The sequence below is a fragment of the Sylvia atricapilla genome, chromosome 5, assembly GCF_009819655.1.
Source record: "Sylvia atricapilla isolate bSylAtr1 chromosome 5, bSylAtr1.pri, whole genome shotgun sequence".
Taxonomy (NCBI): Eukaryota; Metazoa; Chordata; class Aves; order Passeriformes; family Sylviidae; genus Sylvia; species Sylvia atricapilla.
Window position 1 is genome coordinate 8,074,799 of NC_089144.1, and position 27,381 is coordinate 8,102,179.

At 35.0% G+C, this 27,381-nt stretch overlaps 1 protein-coding gene across 1 annotated transcript in view; it reads right to left on the minus strand.

Moving 5' to 3' along the window:
• TBC1D22A (TBC1 domain family member 22A) overlaps positions 1-27,381 on the minus strand; it is a 143,256-nt gene that overhangs the window by 72,673 nt on the left and 43,202 nt on the right. Inside the window, exons 9-10 of the mRNA XM_066318602.1 lie at positions 18,736-18,845; positions 8,714-8,789 (exon numbers count right to left, since the gene is read on the minus strand). Coding sequence (XP_066174699.1) covers positions 8,714-8,789; positions 18,736-18,845 — 186 coding nt within the window. The remainder of the gene's footprint in view (positions 1-8,713; positions 8,790-18,735; positions 18,846-27,381) is intronic.

A 27,381-nucleotide genomic window follows, 5' to 3' on the forward strand; every position in this document is an offset into this window, starting at 1 on the left:
AACACTTGCCTGGGAAGCCTGTTTCAGTCCTTGATAATCCTTCTGGTGAAGAAATGTTTCCAGATACCCAATCTAAACCTCTCCTGCCACAACTTCCTCCTCTTGTCATTTCCTCCTGTCCTGTCACTTGTTATTTAGGAGAACTGACTGACCTCCATCTGGCTACAACCTCCTTTCAGGCAGCTGTAGACAACAGTAAGGTCCCTCCTGATCCTCTTTTCCAGGCTGAACACTCCCAGCTCCCTCAACCACTCCTCATCAGACTTGTGCTCCAGAGCCTTCCCCAGCTCCACTGCCCTTCTGTGGAACACCAGTGTTTCAGCACCTCAATATCCTTCTTGTGAGGGGTCCAAAACTGAACACAGGATTTCAGTGTGGCCTCACCAGTGTTGAGAACAGAGACAATCACTGCCCTGGTCCTGTTGGCAATGCATTTCTGACACAGGCCAGGATTACTCTGGCCTTCTTGGCCACCTGGGTACACACTGACTGATGTTCATCCAGCTGTCAACCAGCACCCCCAGACCCTTTTTGCAAGGCAGCTTTCCAGCCAATCTGCCCCAGTCTGCTGTGCTGCAGGAGGTTGTTGTGACTGAAGAGCAGGACCTGCCATTTGGACTTGTTGAACCTTACAAAACTGGCCTTGACCCATCAGCCTATCCAGATCCCTCTCTAGAGTCTTCCTACCCTCCAGCAGGTCAATACTCCCACCTGACTTAGTGCACTCTATCCCTACGTTACAGTTCCCACATACGGAACCTTGCTGTCCAAAAGAAAGGACCTTGTCACCAGTCAATGACTGCTTTCTTCTTTAGTACTCTACTTGTTGAAAGTTAATTTAAGATCTAATTGTCCCTCCTGAATAATTTCTACACTGTTCAAAGCCAGGACGTTTATGGTGTACAAAGGTAAGAGTTTGGAGTAAAATCTCGACACCAGATGTTGCCAGATGCAGAAAAGGCTTACAACCCCCAATGTGAAATTCTGAACAAGAGTAATTCTTTCAAGACTACAGCTTAGCAATGAGTTATTCACAGTTATGTATATTAACTTATATTAATACACATTAATTACAAATTAAGTTCCTGATGACTGAAGAAGACATTCTAAAGATCATAAATGTGCACTTCAGGACAAGATCTCATGATGATACATAGTTCTGCTTCAACTAATAGTAGAGATCCAAGTCAAATAATAGAGATCCAAATTTACATGGTGATTAGATCTTGCTCCAGACTTTATTTTTTATAATTGGTTAAAATCATCCACTGTAAAAAATTACAACAAAAGCATTAAAAAATACACTGGAAAGTGCTAAAAATGAAAATACGACTGGCAGAAACACAGAAGTATTATGAAATACATTCTCCTCATAACCTCCAATTTAAAGATAATGGTCTACTTAAATTTAGCTCACTGAACATGTAGCTTGTAGCTAGGACTGAGAAGTATCTCCATCATAACAAAAGATATGGTTCATATGCTAATACTGAAAAGCCCAAGACAGTGCTACCAAAGCAAAAGAAGAAAATACTAGAGGAGGGAAGGAGGAAAGGGAAGGTCTGGTTGCCTCATGGAATCAAATGGATGAAACAATTCTGTGGTATGTAACACCAAATGGAGGAAAATATTAGGAAAAACATTTAGTAGTAATCAAGAAAGATCTACCCGTCTAGCTAGAAGTTAAGAAATCCCCACGTTTTCAGGTGGACCTCAAACTTAATATTCCAAGTGCAACAAACAACAAGGAAAATGTGTTTGATGAGACACTTGTACTTCTAGTACCATCACTGGACTTTTCTAGCCTGTTCTTCTAAATCATAACTGTGCATTCATTAAAGGGTTTATGCCTAACACTTTTTAGATTCTCCATCATGTGAAAAATCTTTTTTCTTCACTTTTTTTTCTCTTTTTTAAATTTGCCATAAAATTACTAATGTTTAGCTATTTAAAAGTTAAAGTGCTTACAAGTAGTCAGGAATTTACAAACTATTTTACAGTCAGTTGCAACTCTTGCTAAGGTTTCTGAACTCTGTAATAGCATACAAATATAATCTCCACAGTAAAACATAAAAATATTATTTAAAATATATATTAATTAATTATAATGCCCAGTGAACAGCAGTTATAAGTGGATTAAAGTATAATACAGTAATTACAACCATAAAATCAGATATGAAGTAACTACTATTGAGCTAAATAAAATAGCTATATTAAAATGAGAAAGAGCTTTCGAGCGCAAATTAATTAAAACAATTATGAAATGCTTACAAGATTTTCCATCACTTCAGCACCAAGCTGACAAAGAAAGATGGATCAAGCAACAAGGCCCTTAATCACTCATTCTCAACAGCAGCAGTAAGGTCTAAATAAATTCTATGTCCATCTCCAATTTAAAATGCTTTCACATGGCTGAGAATACCAGTTTTGCAATTCTTGCAATTAGAGCTCTTTTTTCAGATACTTCACACAGTCCTAATTCAAAGTTATTGGTGTCTGTAAAATGTTTTACAATATAATTAAACATGAACATAATTTTGCACATACAATTACACATTCTTTAACCATCAACCAAAAAATCATTAGCATGATTGAATACATAACAAAGATAGATCAAATGCCATTTATTACCACAGTTTCATTATCAGTTCATTGTATGAACACCCAAGATTCAAATTAAAAACCAAATTAATTAATCTATCTCTATGACATATATTGAACAGATAACTTGTCCTGTGAGCTCTGATTAAACAACAGAAAATTGATTAATAAGGAAATTTATTAGTCTTGGTTGATATTTTGCGTTTTTGAGAGCCAGATTTTTCTAAAGAAAAAAGCAAAACAATTTTCTCTGCATTTTAAAAAGTTCTATTAGCAGAGAAACTGAAATTTCTTCAGAAACTATGGAAGCATTAAAACTACTCATGAGGTATCTCTAAGCATTTTTTGGCTTAACTCATCATATGAAATTAAGTTCTGAGCAGAACTGTGAAATGTTTTTGTTTGGAGCATTGAACAATTCTATGGGAATAAGCACCTTTATCTCCTGAGACAAGAACCTCCCGAATGCAAAAGATCCACACAACATTCAGAGAAGAAATTGTAAGAATCCCAAGCCTGGACATTTAAAACTTTAGCAGCCCATTAAAAGCACACAGCTCTTAAATAAACTCAGACCTTAGAAAGGATAATCCTGCCAGTTATAATCCTACTCTAATAAACTTCTCCAATTAAATACGAAGACCTATTACACATAAATACTAAGAGCTTTATTAACCAAACTTTTAGACATATCTACAGCAAATATTTTCAAGTGTGAGAAGAACACAGAATGCTAAAATTAAAAAAGCCTTTCCATTGTGGTTAAACAAAAATGCATATAAAATGAAAAAGTTTGAACTGACTACATTTCATTAAGAACTTGATCTGCACATAATTACACATAACACATAACTATTTACAAGAGATTTATATTTAAAATTTTTATGTGAATAGCAAAACTACGCAAAGTATGAATTTAAGGCCATAACATGAAAGGACTTTATTGCAGCCCTTTCTGGCATCATCCATAGAACTCCAGATAATGGGTCAACCAAGATGCTTGTAACCCAAGAGATGAACAAGTAAAGAAAGTATGATTAGTGGAGTCAAGATTAATTTGCTCAGAAGATTAAGACAAGAGGCATTATCTAATTTGCCTGTCATTTGGTGGGAATGAAAATACATATAAAACATGTCAGCAATAAGAAGAATAGGACTTCCAAAATTATTAATAGAAAATGGTTTTAAAAGGTGAAATAGCAATTTAACTGCACTTAGGAATAACTAACAGTATTTCCTCAAACAATACTATTCAATATTTATTAAAAGTCATTCTTTTAAGCAATCCAAGTATAACAACTTAAATTTCACACTAAAAACACCTTGCTCTTAAATTTTTTTTATTTTTTTGCAACAATAAAATGGAAACAAACTAGAAATTGTCCCGATGAAAACATCATATATAGGAATAGCTGTGGTTACTCTCCATAACAGATGATTAGACGATGCACTCACAGATAAAGCAGCAGAAATTCTCAAATTTTACTGAACCTTTGAACAATGTAGCTGAATTCCAGATAAACTTCCTTATGAGCAAGTTAAAATGCAGCACTCTTTTTATGATCTTAGGTATTTTTCCATTACTTACATCTTCAAGAGAAGAGGTAAAGTATATACAGCAACAGTAAGAGCTTTTTTAATTATTATTTTTAATAATTTACTGCATTTTTCCATCTCTGGTTACTAAAATTCAAGAGAAAAATCTACAAAATGATTGGTGATTTTTGGTGAAAGAATGTGAAACAGTAATAACAGCTAATTTCTTTATCTACACGAAAAAACATCAGACTCTGCAGAACACAAATGCAAAACTTGAGTTGAGTTGTTTTAGAAAAGATGCAGAAAAATGTTTTTAAACTTATCCCCAGAGAAGATGCAGAATATTTATACTGTGTTGTCAACACTGGCTTTATAATTTTCTGTAATACTAATAAGAAACCAACATATATAAAAAATACTTTTAACATTATAACAAGCTAAGGGTTTTTTTCCCCTAGAACTGCCTTATTGCTAATTTTAAGAGAACTCTACATGATTTTAACATCTTTTATCAATGTTTATGGAATCCCCAGACTACTTTTCTCTATAAATGCTCAGCCTTCTCCAAATGGTTACCTCAAACTCTCATGTAATTACCAGTTGTCTTATACTAAATTGAAGAAGTTGAGATTCTTCCAAGCGTGACACCAGCCAAGTGCTATGCACCTTTAAATTTTGGCAACACAATCCCGAATTACTTTGGGCATTCCTCTACCATGTCTCTTTGATTTCAAGCCTAAATGAAGTAAAAATGGAAGATAGTGTGCCAGGTGAATATGACCTTTTAGAAACCATGAGAAATGGTTCATGATTTAGAACAGAGAAGCTCTATGACATTATAGGAAAGAGAAAAGATAATTAGTTATAAGAGACTCCTTATATTATTGAGCTATCTATTGATCCTCCCTCTCAATTTTTTTGTATAATTCCAAGAAAAATCTGAATGATGATGACAAGTAGACTAATGAGATTGAATAACGTTTTATCTTCAAACTCCATCTCATCTATAACAACATTCCATTAACAAACTAGAAAAATTCCATTAAACACAATTCATCAAAATTATTTTCCAGAGTTTAAGCAGAATGGGATTATGATTAAATTAAGAGAGTATTTTGGCTGTTTGAAGTCTTCTGCAATATTCTGCAGTGTACACACAAGGACAGTTACTTTGAGGGGAGTTGTGATCCATAAGGCTGGGTTAATGAAGGTTGCTTGAATCCCTGACATAATGCATTAGCACTCTCCAAAGCACAAGCAACATCTTTTGTACACAGGTAATCCATTATTATTAGCAAATAAGCAGTACAGGCTTTATCCACTCACACAGCTACCTACTACATCAAGATTTGCTTCACCATGCAGTTACCCAGCATCAAGAAAATAATGTGACACAGTACCAACAGGGATATTATTTTCTTGCACAGTAACTACTTAGGATAAGTACAGCAAATACAGATCAGGAGGAGCTTTTTAAAAAGCAAAGCCACTGAATTGATACCAGCCATACATTTCCCTTTAACTGCAGTACAGCAAACCCAGAATAAAAAGACAAAAGCAAAAAGGAAATTAAGAGCAAACCACAATATTCAAGCAAACTATGTCATGCTTGCAGCAATAAGTTCAGGATCCCTTAGCTGAGGCATCTAAAAGGTTATGACTGCAGTACACAACCACCATTGTTAATTAACAACTGAAACTTCACTTTAATCTGACACATACTTTGGTGTGCTTTTCTTGCAAACGAAAGTAACTGAGTGGACAGTCTTCTAGCCCAAAAGAAACAGCCCAAAGAATAATGAAAAATGTGTATCTTTACTACACAAAACTTTTAACTGGACTCCTGTATTATAAAGGGAGTGATCAGCAATACAAATTCCAACTGACAATTACTAATAGTATCCCTCCAGAGTCAGCACTGTAGCCAATATCTTTCTTAAAAACTAATGATAGCACCAAATAGACTCTGTGTTTGCAAATGATACCAGAATGGGAGGGGTGCTCAACACACTGGAGGTGAGGGCTACTGTTTAAGGAACCCTGGCAGGCTGAAGGAATGGCTGAGAGGAACCTCCTGAGGTTCAGGAGAGGCAAGCGTCCTTTCTTCGGGATGGAATAGTCTCATTCAATGCACACTAACTGGGCACAGCCTGAGGAAAAGGAGCTCTGCCAAGAAGGACTTGGGACTCCTGGTGGACAACTGGCTGTACCCAAGAATGTCCTTGCAGCAAGAAAGGCCAAACATATGTTAGTCTTTCCAATGGGTCAGGGGAAGTGATTCTTCCTCTGTATTTGGGAAATTGGGAAACCATGTCTGCAGCATTACATCAGTTCTGTGACACTGGAGCAAGCCCAGTGAAGGGAAGAGGAAGCTGGAGCACTTCACAGATAAAAGGAGGCTGACAGAATTGGGTTTTCTCAGTCTTAAAAAGAAGTCTATGAATAGCTGCAACTACCAAATGGGAGCATGTAAAGAACCTGGAGTCAAATTCTCCTCATGGGTACACCAAGATAAAATAAAAGGTGGTGCACCTAAGCTCCATTTTAAAAAAATAATTATTTATATAAAATATATATATATATATATATTTTTTTTTTTACAGTGGAAGTAGTCAAACTTCCAAGTTTTACCCAAAGAAGCTGCAGAATTCTCCATCCTTGGAATCACTCAAAATTCAACAGGGCAAGACTCCACACAGCCTCCTCTAAACTGGCCCAGTCCCATTCGATAAAGAGTAATCAAGCCAAGGGCAAAGGCTTGGTACACTGACTTCCAGAGGCCCCATATAACCTAAGCAGTTCTAAATTTCCATCAGTATTTAGTAGCAAACACTCATGAAGTCTACTGAAAACTACAAAAAAAATTATAAAGACCTCACAACTTTATTTTAAATTAGACAAAAAACAGGAAGCCACACTTCATTTTCAGTTATAAAGGATGATCAAAGGGCAGTATAAGATGACACAATTATTTGCTAAAACTGACATACTTTTTTAAGTCTGAAGCTTTAAAAATAATGCTTCCTAAACCTAATAGTTGAGAGAAATTATTTAACTATATACCCTAAAGCACTGAAGGTACAAACAAGACTTCAGCATATCTTTTGACGTTAATCTAAACAATAATATATTGTATTATACTTTATATTTTTATTCAACATGCATCAAACAACAAAGCTGACTATCAGAATGCCCTTTCTAATTCTAAAAACTTGGTTAAAAAATTTGTTGCTCTAAATGTTCATTTACCAAGTTAAGGAAGTCTATTTATAGGAGCTTTAATTATACACTTCATTTAATATATATATATAATCATTTGCTTCTAAAATGTAAACATCAGTATTGATGCAAGACTAAAATTACATTAAAAAGACTAAAATTTAAAAGTCACATTATGAGAAGTTAGATTGTTTTTAAGTAAAAAAAGACACTGATTTAACTATATTTTTAATATAAATATTTAGCTACCCAATATACAGAACTACTATATATTATATTTTTCATATTCACTAGCATTTTAAAAAATAAATCTACAACAAGAATGCTTACATACATTTAGGTTTATATTGAAATTTTACACAAATATTTTTCTCCTGCCCTTGGTTTTGATCATTAAAAATACCCCAGTATCCTAGAAAAGCACAAAGACCATTATCAAATATTAAGGATGTACATACAAGGAGGTAAAGTTTCCTATGACAAGTACAGGCACAAAAAAAACTTCACAGTATATGTAACAAAACAAGGGAATGGTTCCAAGAAGATTATCAAATATAAAGCTACACAAGAAATATTTTTTCTAAGTCATCACTGACAGGCTAGTGCTGCAAATATATGCCTGGTTCTGCTTGGCAACATTTTGTTAATACTCTGTTCATTAATTTAACAAACTATCAAGAGAGTATGTCTAGAATGGGCAAGCATTATCTCTTGCATTTCATTTAATTAAACTTTGTTCTAGCTATATGACAGTCAGCATTTCATGGAAGGAATTATTTTAAGGATGAAGGTAAAATATTTCAAACTGTGCTGCTAAAACATGAAAGCATAATCTAAAATTACCCCTGCACATACTCTAATTTATCTGTAAAATTAAAGATGTTATTTCCAGAGTTCATAATTAATTGGATTCCACAGAGAAATTATGCAGGCATTCCAGATAGCAAAATGATGCACAAAGGCACAAAACATAGTGCCGAAGGACAACCATAAACAACCACCGTGACTTGCCTGCATTACAACCACCATTGAGGCTTAATGCAAAATGAATACTGGCTGCCTTTTGTATGTGGTCATTACTCTGCTGCAAAGAAATTGCCATTGAATTTTGATTATATTGCCTTAATAAAAAGTAATGAAAGAGGCTCATGCTCTAGTGGCTTTCTTTTAAATGATACACGACAGTGATCCGCAAAGGCCAGTGTGCCACAAACTAATGATGACACCTCACCTGAGGAAGGGGATGTTAATGCACCATTGCAGGTGACTGCAGTGATGGCTTTTCCTGCAAACATTTTAACTAAACACGTTCAGTGTAACATCGGTTAGAAATCAGCTCGCCTTTGAGACTTACCATCAATCCGACTAACAAGTTCTTCCAACATCTTCACTTTCTTCTGGATCCCTGGCTGTGCAAACGTGTAGTTATCCTAAAGAGGAGACCACATACAAATATTAGTAGCAGAAAAGTAAAAAAGATTTCTTTTCTTTCAACTACTTTTCTAAATCCATGTATTTTTCATTGTTTTCTTATGGTGTTTCTGTTTCGTGACTGTATTTCCTAGGTCTGCTTCTACAGTAAAATCATAAATCATCACACTGTACAGTCCTGTGAGTCCCCACCTCTAACAGTATATTCTGTATAGCTATCCCTGCATCAACTGCTCTCTACTTGCTAATCTAGTGAAGTGACTTTATTGCAGAAATCCAAGTAGCTTTAAAGGGCCCTCATCTTATATAACAAAATGGGCCATGCTAGAGATTTTTAAGGTTATTTTTTTCTTGGAAATTTACAATTCTACAAATAATGTAGGAAATATGAAAATTTAGCCTATAATCAGAGACAGGGAAAGAATTTGATTTTTGAAGTACAGAGTAGTAACTTCAAGCAGCATAAGAAATCAAAAGTCTGTTTTAATGTACTCATAACTGTTCCGAACCCAAGATTACAGTTAATATTATGAATCAAAATCTAACATACAACCTATGTAGCTAAAAGGGCATTATATTTGCATATATTTCCTTGAATGAATTAACTCTATATGGATTTTTAATTTGTGGATTGCAGCTCTATAATATAGACTTGAGTTTGAAATAATGAGAGCAATATCTCTGCTTGAAACCCAAAGTGATCAATCTTTTAAAATAATGACATTATTTAAATATACAGCAGTGTTTCTGAATATTTAACTGACAATCTCTCCATTCAGCTCATTTTGTTACAGTTGTTTTCCTGTGGTTCTTGAGAGAGTCAAGAAAAGGGTACTATACATAGATATTTTAAAAGAAAGTTGCTATGTAGAATTTTTCTGTGTGTAACCATCATAGGCATAGAAAATTAGGGTAAAGGATGTTTTGCCTCAACTGCTATTGTTTCAGTAATTCCTTTATCAATTGGAGCTAAGTAATCCCAAAAAATTACCCTAATTTTTTTTTCACTTACATTGAAATATTTATTTTTCTTGACTTTATTTCAAATTTTAACTTGGTCTTAGAGTAAAAGAAATGATTATCAGTTCATTTTTATGTACCCTGATATGCTTTTTTAAAACCAAAAAAAGTCTTATTGACTCTCCTGACTTTATTTACATGGAGTTTTTTAGGTTTTATTTGACTTATGAAACTGAACTGCAATTTAATCTTCCAATTCTGTAAAACTGCTATAAAGTGTGAAGCCTAAATGTTCACAAGGCAAAGTGATACACTGATAATTCTGTGAATTAAAGTACTTCAGCCAATAAGTAATCTACAGTATCAAAAAGTATCAAAGTCTACTGTATGCTCTGATCATTAATTCCATTAAAAATTACAGAAAGATTTTCTACTGGTCTTGCAGTAGCCCTTTCACAGTAATTAATATTAGAACTCGGCATATAAGCCAAAGCAGGACAGACGAGGAAGCAAGAATAATTCCCTGAATTTTTTAGTTTTCCACAGGAATCACCAAGTAAAAGAGCCAACAATTTCAGCTTGTTGACATTGTTTCACAAACATTTCACAAGCATCATTTTTAATGCAATAAAGCACCAAAACAGAAACAATGGCAAGATTCACAGAGAATTCAGATCTATTATAATCTCATTTCAGAGATAAAGAAACTATCCCATGCACTGGAAAGCTGCCTTTTTATACAGGTCTGATACATAACCTGTATTGGCTATGGATAATAAATATCCAGGGTACAGCATCATAATCATTTTATTTACAGAATGTACTCTAACAACAAAAATTGCATTCACTTTTTTTTTAATCTTAAAATGTTTATATACTGTTCTATTTATTTATTTAAACAAAGTTAACTGGTGTTTCTATAAGTAGTACTGCAATCAAAGTACAGGACCATGGTATTTAATTATTTCCACTGTAACAGATCCTCTGTAAAAGAATGTTCCTGTATTTAACAGTGAAAGTCAACACAGAGTTAAAACATCAGTGCTTCGATCATTAGTCTCTCCCCAGGTAGTGCAACTCTTGACTGTAATCTATGAATTTGAAACTACTTTCTTTCTCAAAGCCTAATTTACTCCATACACACCTGGAAATGCAACCCAAAACTGCCATCTTGATTTGAAAGCAGGGAAATTTGCTTTTCATTACATTTAATCTTTTGCCTATTTAATTTTTCTGTTTATTATTTCAGCTGCAAATGAACACAGCTGGGGGTCACTCTTCTACTTGTGCTGACTCACCTAAACTGGATATATCTTTATTGGATTCTTTATTAGTACTCTCTTCTAATTAAACTGTGTTGTATATATCCCCTCCTAATGACACTTGTAGTTGACTTCCTGGAGTTTGTGAAACTGTGAGAAAGACTTTGCAAATGTAAAAGCTATTCTGTCACCCACTGTTCTTGCTCCTTTTGTGTTGATATATTAAGGAAAAATCGTAAAACAGAAATGGAAAAATATAACAAACACACAAAATTCATGAATTATTGCTCAGGGCTGTTGAGCCAAGACAATTCTTTTCTCAATTACTTACTACTTATTTCAGAGTTTGTCTTTTGCTTATTATTGATAGTCAAAGTTTCAAATGAGGAAATATAACACAAATTTGCAGGATGAAAACAAGGAGTTCACATAAAATACCTCTTATTTCTAAACACTGTTCTTGATACTTTCTAGTAAGCACTAACATATGACAAAGTATGTATGGTTACACACCAGAATGCATGATAAACATAAAAATCCATGCACTGGTGTGCAATGAGCATCTAAATTCCTTGACGTTCTGCTCACATAGTTTCCAACATACTTTCAGTGAACTATACTAACCTACTTCACAGCTGAATGGTTACAGTATCTAGTTCAGACTGACACATAATTAGTTTCACCTCACAATACAGAAGGTTAGGACTTTATAATGTCACAAGAGATCAAAACTTGCTTCAGCTTCAAAGCTTTGTGTTAGTAGTCTGTACTCATTCTGTAGAAGCTGGTATAATCACCCTACTACCCTGCAACTACAACCTACAACCAGGTTTGGCAGGATTTCTCAAAATCTAGTTGTTATAATTTAAAATACTAACATTATAGGCTTCACTAAACATTTTAAAAATAAGTAATTCCTTACATTTCTTGAAGGGGAGACAAATTCCAAATGGAAGAAACTTGGAAAAATGCTCTTAACAAATTTAAGTGGGACTGTCCTCCTGTGGGGTGGTCAGGGAGAAGAGAGGGAGAGGGAGGGTGGGAGGGAGAGAGATTTCATAGGCACTAGCTGAAGAAAATCCCCTATCTTTTTCTTTTAATAGGTGATGATGGATAATTTTAAAAGACGAAGCAGCAAGCTGAAGAGGAATGGAAAACAATCTTTTATGCCATCATGAAGGAGAAACAGAGCCAGCCAAACTAAAAGAAAAAAATACTGTCAGTAATTTGACATAATGACTGCAGCCAAGCAGAGGCGTAGGCACAATGCTTCTCATTTTTTCAGGTCATACACAACTCTTCACCAAAAATGTACTGAAGAAAATATCAGGAACATTAATAGAAGCAAATAGGAAGTTTTGACACAAAGTGTTCATGTGTTGTTTGCTCATTTTCACAAGGTTTTATCAATGACATCAGAGCTTTTAAATATAGAAGATACACTAAGCAATCCATATATATCACACAGACATACAGACTTGGATGTCTATTTTCTCTACTGATACATATTTAAGAATTCCTATGCATCAATTTAGTATGTTCAAATATAGTATAACATGAACAAATGACAACTGAAAGAAAAAAGGTATTCTTATCCTCATTATGTCATAAAGAGATCTCCTGAATTCTTTTTTACACATTTAAATACTTCATTCACATATTTCTGAATTCTCTAAGCAAACTCCTAGTAAAAATCTTGGTTCACCTTGCTGAGAAAGTTATGCAAAAAGATGGGGACAGGAGAGAGGGAAGCATGACACTAGTAATTATAGCATCACGTATATTAACAATATCAATGAAAGTACAGTTTACCCAAAATGTGTCTTGAAGATAGAGATTATAATGTAAATTTACTCCTGAATACAGGTCAGGATAGCAAGAGTGTGCATGCACAAGAACAAACACACAAGTGTGCTGGAATATGCTGTTAGCACAGCCCACAGCATGTTCTGTAATTACTCCAGGACACTTCCTTTAGAAGCAAAGGTCTGTAAACCCTTAAGCAGACTTAATTATTAAGCCTGACTTTTCAAAATGCAGAATGTCCTAAGTAGTAGGAAAAATATTTACAAAGCATTGGAGCCCAAATTTTTATACATGCAGAACAGTATCTTACTTATTCCCACATAACAGGAAAGAAAAAGCAACAATTTATTAAAATGTAGGAACTGATTCTCATGTTAGAGTAGCATCCATAGAATCAGAAACGAAGATCCAACCTTCTACTCATCTGTGCAATCAATATTATATATATATATATTTATATTATATATTTTTTAAAATTATTACAGCATAGGCCAGACAACAGCTACAATCTGAGTGAGAGATAGAAATCATGAATACAAACATGGTACAATCCCAAAAGCTGATGCTGCAAGTTTTAGGTAGAGAATAAAATTTTTTTATGCTAAAGTATACTCATAGCACAATGTATTTTATCTACTGATAACAAATAGATTTGTTACCTTACTGAAAATTTTACTCTCAGTGACAGGCTGGAAAACTGTATTATTAGCCTCCAAAGGGAGGCTAACAAACTCATACACACAGAAAACAGATCTGCAATTCAGCATAGCCCCAAACTAACCACCCAGGTGAATTGCAGACATAACCAAGAAACTTTTCTTGCAAGATTTCAATAAAAAGGTACAAAGAAAGCCACAATTGACCTATTTTTTCCTTTAAAATAAACCTCAGAAATGTTCTGTGAAGAATTTTCAGAAGAGTTATTTCTGCACATACGTCTCAACATTTGGAACGCACGTTCATGTTATTGGTCCAGCAGACCTCTGAAAGGCTTTCAAAGCACCATTCCTTCCCTCTATCCCTCCATCCATCCATCATCCAGACTTCAGAGATATGTTAGCAACACTTCCCATAACTCCGGAGTGAGAAAGAACTCTGCAGGATTCCTTTTGAAGGTCATAAATCTTGTTTTTTATCAGAAATAGCTAATATGTACCTCAGCACACTCCAGCCCCTGGATATGAATCATCTCACTTTTATTCTAAAAATTACCAGACCCTGATAAATAATGATACTAATATTTTAGTGCTATTTTTAATACATCTTGTTAGGTCATTATGCTATACATGTATTTCCCCTTTGGTTATTTTATTACCAGTATACTCAAACTTTAAATGAAAAGTTATACTCTATTTTATACATGAATATTACATTTTCAGGTGGCACAGACCAATGTGAACTTTTTACTCGAATATTAATGAGACACTGTTGAGGAAAGTATTATAAAGGACAATTTAATAATAGGAAAAAAGTTAATAATCTCGATATATGGGAATGTCTACTTAATTACATGGAAAAAATACTCATGGGATAATTCTTGTTTTCCCATATGAACAGCCACAGATGAAAATACAAAACTGCTCATGCATCATCTACAGTTTAGAAGTGCTGTAAAGACAACCAGCTTTATCACACACATGGAAGAAGTATTTTGCATACGGCCACACACAGCCTCAGAAGCAGGTTTTTATAAATCAGCATAAATCAGCACATGTTGCAAGGATACAGTCTGGAGATGAGTTCTGTGGAAAAGGACCTGAAATCTCAGCAGACAGAAAGCTCAGACTGAGTCACTGGTAAGCCCTGGTAGCAAAGCCAGCCAGCAGACTCCTGGGCCAGCAGATGGAGGGAAGTGACTACCCCCACTCAGCACTCATTGCAGAATCACAGAATTGCAGGGACCTCTGGAGGCCAAAGTAGTCCAAGCACTGCCCGAAGCCAAGTAATCTGGAGCAAGATCCTCAAGGTCATGTGGACTCTGGTGTGGACTAAAGGCCATGTGGACTCCTCAATTTCCAGGATGAGGATTCTACAAGCTCTCTGACCAAACCGTTCCAGAGTTCCATATTTACTGCGTAGATTTTCCTTCAAATGTTTAAAAATAATTTCTTGTATTTCAAGATCACATCTAAAGTACCACATCCAGTTTTAGGGACTCTGATACAAGGAAAAGGTAATAAACTTCAGAATAAACTGAAACAAGAGCAAAAGGCCACCAAGATGCTCAGAGATTGAGAGCACATGCTCTTTGAGAGGCTGGGAAAACTGGGCTTGTTCAGCCTGAAGAAATGAAAGCTCCATGAGTCCCAAATCACAGCCTGATAAAACCCATGTTATCAAGATGACCAACATCCATTTTTACTAGTGGTGCACAGTGGGAAGGTAAGAGACAAGCAGCATAAACAAAAAATGCTCCATCAGCCTACTGGGGAGAAACTTCAACATAAGGACAAGGAAGCACTGGAACAGGGTAACCCTCAGAGACTGGGAAGTCTCTCTCTTTGGAAGGTTCAAGACTCAACTGGACAAAGCCTTCAGAAACTCAGTCTGATCTCAGAGCTAACCCTACATGGAGCAGAATTACTCTACGTTCTTACGACTTCAGAAGCTGTCATTTGTTCTACTGAAATAAATAAGAAGCAGTAGGAGTTAGGCATGGTCTTTCTGGGCCAAAAACTAAAGAAAAAAGTTAGAGCACAGACTCTTGAAGCACTGAAAAAGAAAACCATTACATACACCATCATCCAAAATTGACTGCTAGAAGACAGCTACAGATTTCAAGATTAAATGCTATTTTAGAGAGATAAATTTATACTTGAAGAGTCCTAATATTTGTTAGATCAATTTTTAAAACTTTAATCAAACTGTGATATGACACATGCACAGCTGCTTAGAAGCTTAAACTTATAGAAAACCAACAGAGAAAGAAGATGCAAAGTAATCTAAGAACAAAAAATAGATTAAACTATCATGCAAGATCAAACATTAACTACTGGAAAAGTTCTGCAAACTCTCTAGCTGGAGCCAAAAACATATTTGCAGAGGAATCTCCAGATGACAAAAAAAAAAAAAAAAAAAAAAAAAAAAAAAAAAAAAAAAAAAAAAAAAGCACGGAGGAATCTGCTAAAGCAACAGGTGATTTGGACAAACTTTTATTTCTTCTCTCAGCTGAGAACTGAATGCATGTCAGGAAGTGACTATCCAGCTGCCCAATACCAACTCCTGTTCTTTATTGCACGGGTCTCTATGGTTCAAAGCTGCACTCTTATATTAAAAATACATAGTCACAACTAGATACATAAGGGAGGGAGGTAAGATGAGTGAGGAATGAAGAAATAATAGATACTATGTGTGGTAAAACTCCAGCAAGAAATGCAATATGTCTTAATAACACCTTTGACAATCAAGAAAATGAGACTGTCTGGATGGACTGGAAAAATAAATGAGTTTTCTGTTAAGAATAATAAAGGGGTAAAAATACAATCATACCATCATTCTTCCATTACACCCTTCTGCACTGAAAAGACAAAACACAAAAAAATGTATCTAGCTCATATTAGCCAAAAATTTCACAAGATGACTCTACCTGTTATGAAATTGCACTCTTCAAACTTATTCAATACTGGTATGGCAACTTGAAATGGAAGCTCATATTGACAAATAAATTAATGGAAATACTCTGCAGAGATTCTTCGATTGCAGTTATCACACGACACATATCCGTGTACGGTTCATGCCGACATCTCAGACAAAGCCATCACATACATCACACAGGAGTCTTCTGTGCCATATTTTCAGAGAAAAATGATTGTGCATCCAGGATGCAAGTCAGCCAGAACTACAGCATCATGCAATGAACTCACTGGGAATCTTTAAAGTTCATCTAGTCCAAACCTCCTGCTGTGGGCAGGGATAGCTTCAGCTTCATCAGTCTGTTCAAAGCCACATCAGTCCTGACCTTGAGCACTTGCAGGAAGAGGACGTCCACAACTGCTTTGGGCTCCCTCATCATAGATAATGTACTCCTTATGTCCTATCTCAATCTACCCTCAGTTTGAAATGTTGCCCCTTGTCCTATCACCATAGGCCCTGGTAAAGTCTCTCTCCAGCTTTCTTATAAGCTCCTTTTAAATACTGAAAGGTTACAATAACATGTCCCCAGCGCCTTCTCTTCTCCACGCCGAACAACATCAATCTTCTCAGCCCTTTCTCATTGGAGAGATGCTCCAGGCGTCTGACAACCTTCATGGCCCTCCTCTGGACCCACTCCAACAGGTCCATGTCTGTCCTGTGCTGGGGATCCCTGAGACGGCTGGGTAGGGTCTCAGGTAGGGTCTCACAAGAATAGAGTAGAGGGGCAAAATCCCCTCCCTCACCTTGCTGCCCACCTGCTTTGCATGCAGCCCAGGACACAGATGGCTTTCTGGGCTGCAAGTGCACATGTCCACCAGTATCCTGAGCCCTTCTCTACAGGGTTAGTTCTTCCAACCAACTCAAACTGCAACTAAGTGACTATTTTATCTGTTAAGTAAATTGGTATCATCACAGAAAGGAAACAAAATGATAGAATGGGAAAGGAAAAACAAGAAACCCTTTTATTTCAGCAGCATTGCAGTTGCACTGAATTAACTGTAACATCATTAGTCACACCACTAGCATAATCTTTCAAGCCTTCTTTTGATAGATGAGTGCATCCTTGAATACATCCAACCCTATTGCATTTATATAACAGCTTAAATTTTCATGGATGCAGTTTAATTCCATTGCAATTGGTTTCCATATTTTGTTTCTCAGTACCTGATGATTTTGTATGAAAACAGAATTTTAAGGAGATTACCTAATCTGTGAACTCCCTTTCCTAGAAAAAAAAATAAAGCAGGCCAGTGACAATGATGTTCCAGAGGCAGGTAAAAACAGTTGTAGCATTTGTATTTCTTTACCTGCCTTTCTTCCTTTCCAGAAGATTTCAAGCTCTCACATTTTTTTCTTTATAACTCTTCACATATTTTTGCTATGTGGTCAAATACTTTAAAATTTAGGAGTTGTGAGAGATTGACATAAGCAAACCAGCATTTGTTACAGGAATTGACATGAGAAAATTATTATGCATTTCAAAAATGCTACACAAAACACTAAGCTATTTGACCTTTAACCAGGAGAAATATACTTAAAACACATTCAAAAAAGTTAAGTGTTTTGTTGCTGACTCAATTCCATGACTATTTTGTCAAAAATTAACTGTTACAAACTTCAATTCACAATGCGCCTTAGCCAATGAAACATTCATATTAAACCATGCCAAAGGAAAGAACCTTGTAGATACTTCTAATCTTCATAAACTTTTAAGCCCATGAACATTTACACAAAAATCTACCACTATTAGACTCCAACTTGCTGCATGCAACAAAAAAATTGTGCCTTCATTTATAGCTTTTCCACATAGAAAAAATTCAAACACGCAGTGAAGTAGCGTAAGTATCGCATTTTAAATAGGCATTTTAAAAATATGACTATAATTTCAGGAACTGTTAAGACAGTAATCACTTTTAGGCTGCTATATTAACAACTTAAAAATTAGTAAGTAAGCCAGGTTTTTAGCACCTGGGTGAGATATTGAGCAACTGCTCTTCATGCTTGGCAACAGATTAGCAAAACTTGCATCTAGAACTGGAGGTTTCTGTTCTGCCCTAGAACTTCAAACATAATAAAACAGACAGACATTTTGATGAAGAGAAGTTGCACAGGGTTTTTTTTTCCTTTTCCTTTCTATGCCAAACTTGCAGTGGATTTCTCCAATTGGAAAATCAACTTCTCCTCTGTTTTTCATAGATGTACTCTTTTTCAGCCTTAAAGTAGTTCAAAGCCATGACATTAATCAGTTAACTCCACTACTTACAGACAGGAAAAATCAATTTACCTGAATGCCATCAAGCAACTTGCTCATGCACCAGTAACTGTCAGCTTCTATGTTCTGCAGCACTTCTTCAGGCAGACTGGAAACATCAAAATTTTCCACTTCTTCTTCTTCTGTTTCAGGAAAAGAGAGAAAGACAAGCCAATGAAGTGCACAGAATAAATAAAGCAAGAATGAGGAAAATAATTGAAAACAAAGAAAGCGACCACTTATCTTCTAGTCAGAAACCAATGCACATTTACTTTAACAGGGACTAAATGAATCATTCATTGCTCAACTGTGTCATCTAATGGCTTTAAATGTTAATGAATAGTTAATTTCTTGCAGACTGTGAAAATCTCAAATCATGCCTGGTTAACCAGAATTAATATATAATAAATTACTTTATTCTAAACATTTCACACCTGAAAGAGAATCAGAAGCACTTTGAGAGCCCTCAAGCTATCTATGAACAATCCCTGAAGAAGATGACTAAGTTTGCACCATGCACAGAATGTGCAAATATGTTGCCAGTCTTCACAGAAGAAAAAGCCCTGAAATACACTTCTCAGAAAATCACTGAACTTTATTTAGAAAGCAGACTACAGCTTTTCAAGGAGGATTTGTTTTCCAGGGAAGTATTTGGAATTAGAAGGAAATCAGACAAAACAAAACAGATGATTCCCACTCACCATCCCCCAAAAACCCTATGATTATCAGTACTGGAAAAGCACATAATCCAAAAGACATCTAATTCATGGAAAGCGAGTCTACTACACAAGTGGGTTTAAAGAAATTCACACTTCAACACGAACCACAATTTTACACTGTGTTTTTAAAGGCATGGAATCTGAATTAATCCATTTTGAAAAGAAACAGAATGTGCTGTCCTGACACCTTATTCCCAAAGTTCCCATATAGCTCCAGAAAAGTTTATTTAATGTGACCTGTGAAGACTCTGAGTAAAAGCTGCAGTTTCCTTCTTGCAGCAGCTCACAGTGTCTTACTGTATCAAAATAAGTATCAAGGAAGGATCTGGTTTATTCTCAAGGAGAGGGACGTACAGAAGAGATTAATTCTACCTAAACTGTGCATGGTATACCCAAGAAGGAATCTCCTCCATTACACACCTGCAAGGTAGCATAGAATAAGAAGCAAGAAAAAGCCAAGAATATAAATCTTAAAACTCCTCTATGACCTGTCTCATAGCTTTGCAGTATGTAATTAGAGATGCCCAAGTACATCTTTAGGTTGTCACATTTGGTTATACTACCTTAAAGCACTTACTTGTCCATTGGTAATAACCATTATCATTAAGTATGTTTTAGAATCATTTTAATATACCTGTGATTTTACCACTACTGGTAGGCACTGGTAATAAGGTGTTACCAAAGCATTCCTCTGCGCAGTGTTTTCTATATGTGGGTGTACATCTTCTAAAGTATCAATGGTTTTGGACTGTGAAATATTAATAGCTGTAGAACAAGAAGATTAGGTTGTGCTAATAAGGTATTACTTTATATAGGGAAATCTGGTAAATAAAATGGGATTGCAGCATAGAATATTAGCACAAGATGATCTCAGGGGTGGCAGGATTGTAAACAATGAACCAATAGTCATTTACTGGTAATTAAAGGAATGCCACCTTTGCATTGGCATACACTTTTACAAACCCAGTTTCTAAAAGAAGATAAACAAGCATTCAAGATATTTCAAACACCCTATATAATAAACTCCAATATAACACTACCTTTCAGAACAATGACTGAACAGCAGACTGCAGCACCAGTATATTTTAACAGCACATCCTCTTGTGAGGAGGAAGAAAGTCTTCATGTCAGCAGCAGCATATTCCTCTCAGTAAAAAGGAGGGAGAAGCCCTACAATGGACAGGAAAATCTCCCAATTCTCTATGGAAACTGGGAATGAATGCTCCTCCCCTCAGTCCCCTGGTCCCATTACTCTCTCTATTAGATTCCTCTCATAAAACACAGGTTCTAGAACAAACCTGGCTTCATTTCACTTATTAAACTTAATCCCTCCACAAAAAAACATGTTAAGAGGAGAGCACAACATAATATAAAAATATTTTCATGCTAAAAATGCTTGAATGCAATGGTAACAACAAGAAAGGTTTGAAGGAAAGCATACAGGTCAGCATAAGCAGAAGAACCAAAACATTTTGAAACAAAGAAATCTAACTCAAATTAGAAAAGTAGCTAAAGTGATGTACATTTAGCAAAATTAATCCAAATTGAAATGCCAGCTCTGCAGCTCAAAAAAAAAAAAACCCAAAAAATCCAAAAAACATAAAGGTCCCTGAGAGCCCAGAAAAAGTTGCAAAGAAATATCAACACGTCCATTATTTAGTCCACAAACAGAGAAATTATTAAGAGTACTCACTCTTCTCTAAGTAAAACTTGTAGAAAGACTGAAAATTAATAGACTTAAGACAGACAAAGAGAAGTCAATTTAAGATGACAAGTTTCATACGAACCTGCTAAAACCATCAATATTAAGTATTTATCTGTCTACCTCCAACCTGATCTGCCTCAAGACTTTAAACTCCACAAAGACAACCCCACAATTTTCAGCAGAGAAGCTCTTTTTATTAATGGTTTCAGAAATTAAAATTATAATTATTATATAATAATAATTAATAATTATAATTATTAAAATAGCCACATGAATTTAGAAAAGAAAAACATTTCCAAATAGAAAAGAAAATTAATGATATATCCACTACAGCAGGAAAAAATAACTTTGGTACATCTTACACATACTAACTCACAAAAAAGTCTTACAATTATACAGTTTATAATATTTTCATAAACCAGTGCCCCAGTGGAAAAAAAAATCTAGTTAATATTTTTTACTTTCATTTTAATTTTTCAAATGGCAAAAAAAAGATGCAACCCATTCTCACCCTGTCTCACTATGCCTACAGAAAAAACAGTAAATGTACCAGAATTATTCGTATTTATAGAAAACACAAACACGTACTGAACTGTCTTCCCTTTGAATGAAGTCCTCAGGCCCTCCTCCACTAAACATTTGCTGAAAGACTAAGATTATAACTACTTTGACAATGTGCTCCTTTGTAATTTTTCTGCCTTGGAGGACCTTTTCTTTTCATGACACTTATCACATTTCTGAATGAAGAGGCAGCTATAAATCATAGCACAACACACGTGGGCTTGAAAAGACAGCGAATGAAAAAGACTTTTTTATGTTCTCTTTCTCATCTTACCTCATTTTTGTCTCCCTCTTTCAAAATCTACCATTGCACACTATATTCTCACATCAGGTTTTAAACCAACAAAAAAGCTTAAGATCCATATAAACATCAAAGGTTTATAAACACAAACATATTCACCTTTTTTCACAGCTAACTAAGAAAACCAAGACCAAGAAGTGACAAAGTACTACCTGACTTGTTCCTAACTAGAAAAATAAATAAATCAGATGAATCACAGGAAAAAAATTTCTTGTTTCTCAGTATTAGATATAATTTGCTCTTAAAAAGATTGCCTCAAAATGCAGACCTCTAAACTGTGGAAGTCTAAATACAGCTGAAATAAAGCTTTACACACCCACCAAAAGATGTGTCATCCTGCAAGCTGTGAGAAAACCAGGGCAGTTTGTGAAGGTAGGCTTAATGAAGCAACTTGGACAGCAACAACACTCCAGCATTATTATTTTGGAAAAACTAGATTCTGATTGTTCTAATAAAGACAGATTATCAAATTAGAATGACCATATTTTTTTCCCAGAAAATACAATATAGCTTTTTAAGAAATATCTTTGAATAGTTCCAATTACTGTTCATCAGAGGCATGTTCTCCAAGCACAAAGAGGAAGTCAGGAAAGGCCTTTCTGAAAAGAACGCAAGTCTGACATAAATTCACTACTCTAAGTAAAATTCTCATTATTCCACAGGGAACAACAACATATACTGATAGCTTTTAGCAATATTTCTTCACTGAAAGAATTGGCAGTCCTCAATTTTAATGTCACAGAAACAAATGCTCAGCCATTACAGACATAAAAATAGCAGTTTTATGAAGTACTTGTTCAGCTGTATTGTTTGGTCCCCGCTCTGAAGAGATATCCAAGAACATTTTGCTTTTCTGTGGCTTAGAGACTGATCTTTAGCATTTCCATAATGCTCTTAAACACAAAATAATTATTCAAGATCTTTTTTATGTTGTTTAAATATATAAGCTGCTTCTAGACCAATTTTCAATCCCATTGTGCTTCCAACGCATCATACTAAGTTATCTCTTCTGAAGTCAGATAATAAAGTTTTTAATTTAAAAAATCTAATTAAGCATTTAAGACAACTCAGTTGTATTTTTATTGTACCCTGGCAGAATTTCCCCGTGTAAAGCAACTGTGTCAAACTTTGGCTTAAAATTCTGCGACCAAGTATACTGAGGAATAATCTAATTACTTGGAGCTATACAAAAATAGGGTTTCATTAAATCAGCTACAATATATATTTTTGGATATGTTACATTAACTGGTACTTTTTGATTCAAATGTGGTGTATGATCAACAAGGAACTACACTGTGGAAGCACCAAGAACTCTTCTAATAAGGACAGCACAGCATCATAAAAGCAAAGTCTCCAACAAGCAAGTGCTCAGTGACATCAATGGTTTCTGTTCCCCCAATCCACCTTATTTGCTACACTTTAATAAGGAAGTTCAAAACTGACACTGAATATCCAAATGACCTCTTTCCACAGTACAAATGAAATTTAAAAAGCCCATCCATCTTGACAAGAAGCTCCAATTAAGGAACATTTGATTGTCAGAATGCTATGCAAAATCATAATTACATATTTAGCATTTATTTATTCATTTGGGTATGCACATAGTGCAAAATGCTTCTTTTTCCCTGTAGTTTTAATGAGAAAGGCAGTCAAGCTCCATGTTGCTCTCTCTCTCTCTTCTTTTTTTCTCCTTTTTTTTTTTTTTTTTCTTATTTGGATGAAGAAGTAAACAAAAATAGAAAAGTTTTGAAAGAAAGACCACAAGGGATTTCAGGAATAACAGAAGCAAAAATAACAAAATAACCATCCCAAAAGTATGTAAGATATTATTTGTGCTTGAGAACATAATTGCAATTTCTGGTTTTAGATAATTTTAAATTTATTTTCAATGAGTGAAATCAGAACGGACAGTAATATAAAGACTGAACAAAAGAATGTGGACAGAAACAGCAGGCCAGCATGTGCAATATCTGGGGGAGAAAAGATCACTGCCTAAAACTTCCCAATTATGAAGTCTTACAGAAACATTTCTTATCTTCTTCAGTGTCCTGTGGAGATCTTTATCATGTTATCCATACAACTGTAAAAGACAGGAAAATGGTTGCCTGGAGGAACGCTGTTGTAGCGTGGAGCCTATGACATGCTGATCTGAATACGAGCATTGCTGTAAGCATGGTATTAGCTCTTCTTTACTCATACCCAGGGTATGCTTCTGAAACTTCCCACCATGCAAAAAGACTAACCTTTTCTAAACAGCTTTAACTGGATCCACCCACAAAGGCAGAGACATAAGAATAAAATCAAAATTTAAAAAAATATTGCTTACAGCTTCTTACAGATTTCGTTTTCCAATGACAGCAGAAAGTAAACATGCTCAACCACTTGCCTCCATTAAAAATAGGTTTATTTCAAGATTAGGCCTAATGGATGATTTTGTATGAAGTTGTCCAGAATGTTAAAATTAAGTTCACAACTATCTTTCTCTTTTAGATGTAAAGAGTGCTGGAATTTTACCTATTCAGTACAGATCAAGGGCAAAAACACATGCAACCAACAAAAAGGTGGTCTGCATTCAGAACTTCTACCAATACCAAAACTCAGTCCTTATTAACTGAGAAAAAAATAAATGTAACTCCATAGTTTTCATACTTTATTACTCTAAGCAAGTTCCTACAAAAGCTATCTCCATTAAATAAAGCACACATTCTCTCAAAAGATTTTTTTTACAGTGAAACACACATTTAATTGTGTTACTAATGTTTTAACAGTAGCTTTTTATCTTGAAATTGTTTCTCAACACTCAGAATCAGCAAAACTCAGATGAATCCATTGGAGTGCGAGGTAAGGGATAAAATGGATGGCAGGATAAAAAAGACCTAGTGCTGAAGTGCAAAACAAACTGCAAAATCACCAGTAAATTATGATTGCTCTTTACATGCACCCAATATACAAAATAATACATAAAAAACATTAGATCAGTTAATGAGTTGAACATAAGTTGGGGAGTTTTTTAGCACTAATTTGTGTAAACGTAGAAAAAGCATTACTATATACCTGAAGTCCAAATTACATATCTCTTGAAGCACTGCAAGGAAACCATTCTGCCCAAGATGCACAGGTGTTTCTCTGTATAAAGCTTACTTTATGCTGCAATCTACTTCACATGTTGCATCTTCAGGCAGACCTAACATAAAGGTGACCACCCAAGTATGCAAAGTACAAAATCATATACATATGATTGCACGCAGAGGTGCACAGTAATATTTCCACAGCTAGATCTTTTCATATTCCATTCCAAAGTCAAGTTTTCAAAAAGCTTTATTTAACACCTATTCAGTCACTGCTGCACTAAGACAATGTTTTTCTAAGAAGATGAGGACATAATAGAGCATTTAAATGTAAATTCTTTCAGTAACAAGTGCCTAATTAAATATGTATATTACCATATCAATATCTCCAATTGAAAAAGTCCTAGTTACATATTAATCTTGATAGAAATAACTCTTGAGCTGTTAAGGATGAGTCACCAAAGTAAAACCTTCCCTTTTCTTCGTGGTACTGGAGTCACAAAGGTAAAATTTAAAAAAAAAAAACTTAATCATCAGTCCAGGCTTACGTAAACATGACCTTATTGCATTTCAAATATTTCCCTATAACCAGTCAGATTCTCACATACATGATACATTTACAACTTGTCTATTTTAACATTGTTAATAATCTTACATTTGTTTTCAGTTGATTCTTCACAATTTCTTTCAGATGCAACAGGGAGCAAGATAAATATCTTTATAGATACACATAAGAATGATGCTTCAAACATTAATCATATTTTATTAATATGAATTCCCTAAATAATTTTACTGCACATAGCAACTGTCACTATCTTGTGTGACCTGGCAAGGCAGGTAAATCATCCTGTCCAAAAACACTGTAAACTTGATCACATGGACTGAACTTCTATGCTTATCAAAACTAATGTATGACCCTGCAAGTACTCTCAATTTGTTCTATCACAAAAGAGTAGATACTTCATACACTTTTTCTTTAATTCCAGATTCTGTATGAAAGTAAATCAGTCAGAGACTTCCTGACTGCTTGCAGAGTGGGCCTACATTGTTTGCCAGTAAGATCTTTTCTTCCCAGGCTTTTTCTTGGCTATATTTTAACGGCAAGTATCTCTTCTTCCTCCACACTAAATAATCCAGAAATTGCCCTTATTTCATATCCATGACCCACTGCACATATATACACAAAACCAGACCTGTTTGTAAGGATGGTAAATTTATTTGAAATATGGAAACACTCAGGTCATGTTGCAAATTAAACAAAAGATATCAATTCCTCATAGGCTGCAGACTTAAGATTACTGCTCCACAAGTCAGATGGGAGGAAGATGAAAAGCCCTATGACCAAAACAGGGTACAAAGGAGAATTAAGTAAAACTGGTGGTATCAACAGGTCTTTGGCTCACAGAACTTGCATAATACCAAATACAGGACTGATGACCTCTTCCACACAGGTGAGAAATCTCTCAGTAAATGCAGTTTGAAATTAGAAAGAAGAGTGTTAGCCACATCCTTGGGCAAGGCATTATTATGAAAAAGGAGACTTCAAGACTTTTAAGATGGCAGCTCTTCTTAAAAACAGCTCTCAGCAACAACGAACACAATGCTCAGCACTAATTCTTCTCATAGCACTCACTTCAATAGGTTTGCTACTGTCAACCAAAACAGCTTGCCAGGGAGAAGCTGTGCATGTGACACCAAATTAAGGGACTCATAATTAGCAACCAGTATGCATGATAAGCACAAGATGCTGATGAGTATTTTCTCAGACTGCCTCATAAGGGAATTCCCTGAGAAATTCAAAAGGTGCTTCGAGACCAGGAAATGAAAGATTAAAGGTTGAACATGTCTCCCACACTGCATTTTTAATTAGCTAGTTTATGCTTTATCATTTAATTTTTTAAAGCATCAACAAATATATCCACAAACACACAGAGACAAAACATCAAGTGTGTGACAAGAGCTAACCGTAGTGTTGTCAAATAAGTTTAAAGCAAACCTCAGGAACACAGGTCTTCCCTGTATTCAGGTATGACACTGATTAGAGAGTTACTTCAGAACTACCACTCCAGCACTGGAAAAGCCTTCAAAAAGAATTTATAAATTCATGTCATTTTGAAAAAGAACTATTTATTGGAGATGGGAAAAAAATCAACTGTACTAAAGGCTACAACATATTTAAAAAATAAAGAAACCAGTGTATGCATCTGCATATGCAGGGGTGAATTTAAAAGTACTGAAAATTAATACTTCTTTACAGAAACTAGTAAAAATAAGTCAAAAAAAGAAATTGTCTTCCATATAATTACTTAATAATAATAGGTTGGC